General features: G+C 44.0%; 1 protein-coding gene and 1 pseudogene across 1 annotated transcript; both read left to right on the top strand.

Annotated features, from left to right (window-relative positions):
• The first annotated feature begins 220 nt into the window (after positions 1-220).
• LOC109767280 (uncharacterized) lies at positions 221-3,270 on the top strand. The gene is made up of 4 exons (XM_020326045.4): positions 221-545; positions 1,122-1,383; positions 1,659-1,726; positions 2,197-3,270. Exons 1-4 carry the CDS (start codon positions 237-239, stop codon positions 2,539-2,541), a joined length of 984 nt encoding a protein of 327 aa, XP_020181634.1. The 5' UTR covers positions 221-236; the 3' UTR covers positions 2,542-3,270.
• Positions 3,271-4,693: 1,423 nt separating this feature from the next.
• Positions 4,694-5,761, top strand: LOC109767282 (probable polygalacturonase; annotated as a pseudogene).
• The last annotated feature ends 3,255 nt before the right edge of the window (positions 5,762-9,016 follow it).

Below are 9,016 nucleotides of genomic sequence, written 5' to 3'. Positions count from 1 at the left end.
CTAATGGTTACACAGGCGGATCAGACCGCTATCGCCCCGACTGATTTTCCAGTTATTGCCTAGCACCGCCTTTATGTCGTAAAAAGAAAAAGGAAAAACTCCCTTCTATTCACTCTTCTGAATGAAAAGATAAAGGCCACACCACCACTTAAACTTGTTGCAGTTACTACTACAGGGGTGGTTAACTGCAGATAAATGTTTTTAGGGGTTACTCCTTGCAACCAGTGCAAAATTAAATGGCGAACAAAACAGAATGTGCAGAGACCCACACGGGGCCGGAGCCGGACCCGGCCGGTCACCGACGGGCGGACCCCACCACCGGCATGACGTTGCAGCTGCAGCGATCCGCGGTCGTCTCCGGCAAGGAGCCGGAGCCGGAGCCGGAGCCGGAGATGGGGAAGGAGCAGGAGGTGGTGGCGCACGTCTACGACGTCGCCTGCAGCGGCCCCGACGGCGCCGGGGGCGGCGGCGCCACCGTCCTCCAGATCAACCGCATCTTCAAGGATGGCATCGGCCTCGGCGGCATCTTCCACACCGCCATCCAGGTCCGTCCCCATTCCCCGCCGCCGCCGCCGCCGCATCTCCCCTCTTCGTTTCTTTCTCCTCCGCGCTGTCTCCGGTGCCAAGGAGATTGGATCTCAGGCGAATCCATTCGCCGCCTAAACTGTAGTTTCTCGGTACAGTCTGTCCCCAAAAAACTGTACAGGTTTTGCACAACCTGGGTGATTTCTTGGTATGGATTTGGGAATGTGTAGAAAACCTGATTCCCTCTCGTTGATATGTGTGACCGTGACAGATTTACTTGATGCGTGTTTTCATGAATTGAATTGCTCAATGGGAACTTTGAGGTTCCATGTTCAGTCAGTCAGAATGCAGGATTATCGGTGGAACAAGTGTCAGTCTGATAGGGATCATGCAGAAAACATTTTACCTGCCATTTTTGGAATGAAATATACATTGATCTGCTTTCTGCTACTTTTATGAAATGTTTTGATTCAGAGCACCATACATGGCAGGATACTCCTACATTACTGTATGTTCGTTTTCCATTACCTGAGGCTCTTAGATAACACGTGCGCCTAGGCCTAGCTATTGATCGGCTTGCTGCGTGTTGCCAACAGGTCTATGGAAACGAGGAATGGTCATTCGGCTACTGCGAGAACGGCAGCGGGGTTTTCAGCTGCCCCCCGGCCAAGAACCCCATGTACACATTCCGCGAGTCCATTGTGCTGGGGAAGACAAGCTGCTCGCCACGCACGGTAAATCAGATAGCGCGGGAGCTCAGCCGGGAATGGCCTGGAGCCTCATACGAGCTCCTCTCGAGGAACTGCAACCACTTCTGCAACGAGTTTTGCGACAAGCTCGGCGTGCCAAAACTTCCAGGTTCTTTTCTGTTGTTTGATGATTTATTCTCAGATACATTGCACACTTGTTCCTGTTTGATGATGGTTGCCGAAAGCAAAAGATCCTTTTAGGAAAACTCTGTAGCCAAAGGTAACCCGTCGAAGCTAGAATTCTAATGCTGTGTTGTCTTCAACTTATGTATTAATCCAAGTGATTACCTTACTGTACCCATGTTTACGATGAAGAATGATTAAAAAAATTCTTGTCAATTGCTTCAGATTTTGCAACAAAATTCTAACTATGTACATGTTCAGGTTGGGTCAATCGCGTTGCTAATGCTGGAGACGCAGCTCTGGAGGCTGCTGAAACTACAGCGGAAAAGGTGTGCATACCTTCTGGGATTTTCTGCTAGTTTTATGTCCTGTCTAGGATTGTCTAGCTACTTGCACTATCACTAGAATTTGTCATGTTTGCCCTCGTAAGTCTCCCTAGTCCCATATATTACTAGAATTTTTCAGAACCTCATAGCTGGGCAACTTAACAGCAAGAGTCGTATGGCCTTGTTAATCAACCTTTGAATAAATCACTGAATATGGCCATTTTAAACCAGAAACACTGTGGAATACTAAGAATAAATATTCATGCTATGTGTCGGAAAGAAGAATTTCTTTTTGAAATTGTTATTCTCCGTCACTCTGGTTCAGAAAGGTACTTCTGAAGAAAGCTGCAGACCTAGGAACAATAGCAATAGCCTTATCTGCTGTGCCGGCTTGGATACAATCTGAGTGTTGTCACTTTATGTATTGAGACGCATACATTGATTAGATGCTGACCTTTTGATCTTTCAAACAGCTCAAACAGGCGAAAAAGGAGATTTTTACTGCATGCAAAGCTGCATCCACATATTTGACTGGTTCGCCTTCGAGTACACCATCAGATGCGGATGATACAGCTGGCTCAACAAGCAATACTCTTTTCGAGGGGACATGGATCAGAAGCATTATTGGCATCAGTATGAAGCCATCGAAGAGCCTTATGAATGATGCATCGTCAAGTTCAGATGATGAAACATCTGATGACAAGAGCGAAACATATGGTAAACAGCCTGGTAGGGATCAAAATGAGGGCGAAAAGGATGCAAGACAAGAAGATCAAGGCACGAAAAGCGAGAACGAACCACCCAATCATCATTCATGAAGCCCACACCATGATGTGCAGAAAGAGAAGCAACTTTCTTGAACCGATAAAAATGGTTACAAGGGGGAGCGGTTTAGTACAAATCCTAACATGTACAGAGTTAGTTACATTCACTTGTCGTCAAGAACTGGAAGCTGCGATGCAGTAGTCCTGAGGAGGAGCGCCGAAGCGACGGAGTGCATCACGATGTGTGCGATCCTCACCTTTATCTGCCCACGACGTGGCAGCGGCCGAACCCCGCTCCGCCTTTCACCCTTGTAGACTCTGATGAGATCGCCGGCACAAACTCTCTCGCCCATGGTGGTGAAGGAGATGTCTTTCTGTGAGCTTCCTTGGTTGCTTGCTTGCACTTATGCTTGATGTCTGCTCCCTGCGTGGTGGTCTATTTATAAGGCTTCAGGGAGTTCTATCCGGTTCCAAGACATGACAGCTAGATTGTTGCTCCTTTGCCATCGACTGTATTTGGATGATGTTCATTTTTTAAATGCAACCCTGTATGTAGACTCTAGTTTCTGTCTGTTGGTATGGGAAGCTTCTGTTGATGTGTTTTGTTCCATTCATGATTTGGGGCTGTTTGTCCCTGTGTTATCTGCAAATCTTTGACTTTTGTATGCACCCGTCAGGCCAAATGATTTGCCAATTTTGGACACCTGTGGTGTCTAGTACATGTATCATGTACATGTGGAGAGCAGAGAATGGTTGCCAACCTGTGATGTCTCCAGATCCAGAGTATTAATCTGTCCATGAAGAGGCATCTGTGATTATGATTGTTGATTGTGTGATTATGCTTGTTAATTGGGGGCCGTCAGAAGGTTCCTGTCTCATGCTTTGCTGCTAATCATTTGCATTGTCCTGTCTGATGATGTGGTTGCTGTTGTCTGGTGGTTGGCCTTGACTGGTCTTGGCTGAACACCTGTGCTGTACAAATTTTTTTGGTGAAAATTTAATGCATGGCTGTCTTCTGTGATTGGTCATAAGACCTCTGCATTTTTCTTGAGGTGTCACATTTATGCTAATCATTTGCATCCCATGAACCAGGAAGGCTGAGTGTGAGTGATGAACAAGACATTATGATAAAGGTGTAACAAGAAGAAGATCAGAAGCACAGAAAGTTGAAACAGGAAACACTAACTAGGCGAAACTCAACCTCACAACCACCGTCTTGATGGTTGGAAAAAAGATAACCTAAAAAAAAGTGATGGTTCGTTGGAGTAGGCTGCGAGGCCCAAGTGGGCCAGGAGTGCAGCGGCCCGTTATCCTTCCACTGTTGGAAGCGGGCAGTTGTCGCTGCTCTGTGAAGCCAGCCTCACGCTGTGCCTGCCACATTATGGATCGTGAGGCCCAGCTTTCGCATAGGCCCCAACCTCCACTACGCAACTTGAAACGGGCGGGCCAGCAATAGCACACCCAGACCAGGCCCGCAACTCTACAACAGCGTCCATATCACCTTAATGCCCCCACTCGGGTTACAAGCTCTCGCAACTGAGCTCGGCGAATGGAGCAGGTGGAGGCGGCTATTTAAGCTGGTCAAATGCCTCTTCGGTTGGCGAGGTGGGACTAAAGAAGGAGGAGTGCTGTGTGGGAGATGTTTTTAGCGTGGGCTTTGGCAGCTTTAGCACTCGTCGTTTTGGGCTCATGGACGTGGCCATGTGGGCAAGGCTTTGGCAGCCAGTCGTGGATTTTAGTGCTAATTAGCATAGTGAAACTTGCTTAGCAGAAATAGAAACAAATCTAAATTGCTGCATGTTGAAAGCCTTGTTGAGTAGTCTTTCTCTCTTCTCCAAACAGCCCAAACAAGCAAAAAGAAAAAAAAAAAGAGATATTTTTACTGCATGAAAAGCTGCCTCCACATATTTGAGTGATGCACCGTCAAGTACACCATTGGATGCAGGTGGCTCAACAAGCAGTTTATCAGAAGCATTTTTGGTATGAGAAGCTTCTGTTGATTGTTGATATGTTCTGTCCCAAGCATGATTTGGGCCTTTTTATCCCTGTGTTTGTCTGCAAATCTTACACCGGATGCACCTGTCAGACCAAACGATGGATACATTTGTGATTCTTAGACACCTGTGATCTCAGGTACATGTGATGTACGTTCAGAGCAAGGACTTAATGGTTGCCAACCTGGTTGTCATCGACCCTCTGCCCTCCAACGGCCGGCGGCTGGTACGCGAGCCTGCTCTCCGGGTCGAACCTCACCGACGTCGTCATCACGGAAACAACGGGACCATCGACAGGCAGGGCGCGTCGTGGTGGTCAAGTACAAGTCAGGTAAGCTTGCTCAACACAGACGTCATCAACCCGGACTCGTGCTCCCAGGTGCGCATCGAGGACTGCTACGTCGTCTCCGGCGACGACTACGTGGCCATCAAGAGCGGCTGGGACGAGTACGGCATCGCCGTCGGCATGCCCAGCGAGCACATCGTGGTGCGCCGCCTCACCTACGTGTCGCCCACCAGTACGGTGATCGCGCTCGGCAGTGAGATGTCTGGCGGCATCCGGGACGTGCGCGCCGAGGACATCACCGCCATCCGGACCGAGTCGGCGGTGCGGATCAAGACGGCGGTGGGCCGCGGCGCGTACGTGCGCGACGTGTACGCGCGCCGGATGAGGCTCGACGGCATGAAGCGCGTCTTCTGGATGACCGGCGACTACAAGTCTCACCCCGACGACGGCTACGACAAGACCGCCGTGCCCGTCGTGGAGAACATCAGTTACCAGGACGTGGTGGCCACCGGCGTGTGGAAGGAGGCGGCGAGGATGCAAGGCATCCAGGGCGCGCCCTTCAAGGGCATCTGCATGGCCAACGTCACCGCCGAGATGACCAAGGAGAGGAAGGTGTCGTGGAACTGCGCCGACGTCGAGGGCGTCTCGGCCGGCGTCACCCCGGCGCCATGCGCGCCGCTGCAGGGCACCCACGCCGGCTCCTGCCCGTTCCCCACCGACACGCTCGCCGTCGACCAGATCGCCGTGCAGCAGTGCTCATACTCCATCACTATCCCTGCTACTACTTCAGTGGCCGGGACAGAGTAGCTCAATCATACAGTAGTATCCAGCTTCTTGCTGCACCAAGTGATGAGGTTGTTGGATCTCTAAGTGAGAACAGTAACAATAAGGAGCGTGTTGTCGAGTGGCTGCCTTGGTAACTTTAGAAGCAAAAAAGGTTGTTGTGGGTAACTTACTTACTGTTTCAATGCAAACAGAGTTGCAAATTCAGAATTGTCGCTTTGTTGCAATTATTAGTGTTTATCCTAGGCGGCAGACTGTCGAACCGCTGCTTTGTTGCTGTATTATCCGATAAAAAGATCGGAAGCACAAAAAGGTGAACCAGAAAAAAACTAACCATACCAAACCCGAACTCGCCATACTCACAATTTATATTCAAGAGTCAAAAGAGCAACCAAATAAACCTCTTATATGCAGCACAAAAAGAATAATATTCACAATTTATATTCAAGAGTCAAAAAAGTAAGCAAATAAACTCTTACGTGCAGCAAAAAAATATATTCACAATTTATATTCAACAGTCACAATTTATACTGAAGATTCAAAATTGCAAGAAAATAAAATTCTAATGTGCAGCACAAAAAAAGGAAATACTCACAATCTATCTATCTATCTATTATATAATTATTAAGACAGAAGCCAAATAAGACACCACGTTTTTCCACATTAGCTAAAATAATATACACCGTTGATTAGTAATATTTACGGCTGAGATTTAACGATATTAGGTTACATACAAATATTCTGGACATGCACTATTTTGCATATGTTGTCACGTACAACAACCTATGATGGAAACAATGAAAAAAAAAAGAAATACGTATAGGAGAAGGACAACTGAAAGTTTGAGAAGCCAAACATCACGCAGTACACGGCCAGGCTAATCAATTCCGATTTGGATTCTGTTATAAGAGGAAAAATCAACTTTTATAGCAATCCAGGCTACACAACGAACCTGACACCTTTTATTTATTCGAAGGAAGCTGCCATATTTTGGCCCAGTTTCACGCTCTAGCAAATCAAAAAAGCTAATGGGCAAATAGTACGTAGTGGCTCCAGCAAATCAGAAAAACTTATGGGCTAATAGAACTGCGCCATCAAAAGGGTATAGAAACAAGGGAGTTGACAAAAGATTAGAAGTGTGAAACACGTAGATTCGTCCAATCTATAAATGACGCCTACCAGATAAATAAATAATATAGACTAAAAAACAATAAATAAATAAAACTACTTTGTTTTATAGTACTCCATCCCATCAAAAATAAGTGTCATGGTTTTAGATCAAATTTGAATTAAAACCACAACACTTATTTTAGATCAGAGGGAGTACTATATATATGGTATTATTAGAAAAAACTAGCATTTTTATTTTATAAAATAATATTAGAAATATGTATAAAATGTAATATTAAATCCGTGTAACATTTATGAATATCATATATGAATTCCGTTGTAATATTAGAAACACTTGGTGAATGGATAATGATAGAACTACATTGTGTCGTGTTAAAAATGGTAACCGAAAAGGATAGTGATTTGGTAACCAAAAAGGAACGATAAATAACTAGATATGAAATAGTTAATAAATTAATAAAAACTCTGAAATTGCAGGTTAAGAGTACAAATATATGTTTACTAAATGAAATAAAATAAAAGAAAAATTTGCAAATTTGTTTTCGCTGAAATCGCAAGTAAAATCCTTGGATGATAGAAGGAAAATAAATGTCTATATCAAGAAGTCTTATTAGGAGTATTGTGATTACTACTCTGTAGGTGTATGAATTGAGGAATAAAGGAAATCACACAAATTATTGTCATAAAATAATCCAAAGATAGTCTATAAATGCATGAAAAACATATTAATTTTAAAAATTGGATTAATCAAGTAGCATCGTAGTATATTTTTCATTACTATTTTTTGTAATACTATCATTTATTAATTTATACTGTAACAGCGATATGAAAAACACAGCTTAATGTTGTGTAAAGATGATCATGTGAAGACGTAAGCTGACATGCACAAATTGTAACAGTTATGGTTGTAGTAATCCGCGAGTCAACACAGCCAAAAAAAATTAGGGGCAAATACAAGCTATATGATGCAATCTATGTTCATATGTAAAATGAAAGAACAATTGATGGCATAAAAATGAAAAAAAAGCACCGCATCTTGCTGTAGATGACGGCAGCGATTAGATTCCTAAATTTCCCAATATCTAATTCTATTTAGAGCAGATTAAAAAGATAATGTGAAGTGGATTTCTAAGTTGAGTTTTTCTTGCAATGGCCGGATTAACAACAAAACTTAAAATTTTCATGTGCTATCAATCTAGCCATTAGTTACAGTCACTCCTAATTATTACTACTGTTGTGAGTTTTATAAACAAAAAGCTAGACGTACAGTCAAACTTAATACAAATTTTTAGAAATGAGGTATATATGTATTATCTTGGTGCAAAGAACGAATAAAAACTAGACGTACATCTCTAACAACTTAGAAATAATAGTAAATAAATTACGGACGCCAATTTCAAGAAAACACTATAAGTGTATGTAGCTAGAATCTATATATATGATCTTGGTACAAAGAGCGACAACTAATGGTGTTCAATGACAAATTCGAGATGGGAATTTTTGCATCCTCTATGTTACAGCCGGTGTTGACATATAATTAGTTGATGCTTATTTGTTAGTTACTATCATTGTATCTCCTATGACATTTTTATTGACAATCCTTGGGCCTTCCAGTTCCATGTGGAAATTATCCCATGAGTTCTTTCACATTACCAAAAATTGATGGTTCTCACAACCCAAATTATGTATTTTCTATTCCTTGCTAATGGGAATTTGGCATATGTAAGTCGTTTGACCTTCTAGGATGGAGACAAAAAAGCACCTAAATAAGTATTCACCACTAACTCAACTTAGATGACCACATTGATACACTGGGTGTCGACCCAAGCTAGTATTCTTAGATCTGAGGTGAGTGGACAGAAAGAACAGATGATTTTGGCATGAGCAATTGATGATTAGATTTAGTTCATGTTGATGGTCATGGAGCTTGCACAAAGAAATAGTATAACAATGTGTAACCATTCCAGCCGCGCAAATGCACGGGTGACTCTGCTAGTTTATACTCAAGTCAAAAGAGTAAGCAAATAAACCTCTTATGTGCAGGCCAAAAAAAAAGAGAATACTGTTAGTTTATATTGAAGAGCCAAAAGAGTAAGAAAAAAAATACTTTTATATGCAGCGGAAAGAAAAAAGTGATGGTTCACTGGAGTAGGCTGCGAGGCCCAAGCGGCCAAGGAGTGCAGTGGCCCGTTATCCTTCCACCGTTGGAAGCTGTGCCTGCCACATTATGGACCGTGAGACCCAGCTTTCGCATAGGCCCTAGCCAGTCCACCACACAACTTAGAACGGGCGGGCCAGCAATAGCGCACCCGGGCCAGGCCCACAGCACGACAAC

This window comes from Aegilops tauschii, chromosome 7 (genome assembly GCF_002575655.3).
Source record: "Aegilops tauschii subsp. strangulata cultivar AL8/78 chromosome 7, Aet v6.0, whole genome shotgun sequence".
NCBI classification, from domain to species: domain Eukaryota; kingdom Viridiplantae; phylum Streptophyta; class Magnoliopsida; order Poales; family Poaceae; genus Aegilops; species Aegilops tauschii.
Note: the sequence above shows the minus strand (reverse complement) of the source record. Positions and strands in the feature narration are given on the sequence as shown.

Coding starts and splice junctions, on each gene's coding strand:
- LOC109767280 (XM_020326045.4), top strand. CDS start 237: ATGGCGAACAAAACAGAATGTGCAGAGACCCACACGGGGCCGGAGCCG. Junction 546..1,121: donor TCTTCCACACCGCCATCCAG/GTCCGTCCCCAT, acceptor TGTTGCCAACAG/GTCTATGGAAACGAGGAATG. Junction 1,727..2,196: donor CTGAAACTACAGCGGAAAAG/GTGTGCATACCT, acceptor TCTTTCAAACAG/CTCAAACAGGCGAAAAAGGA.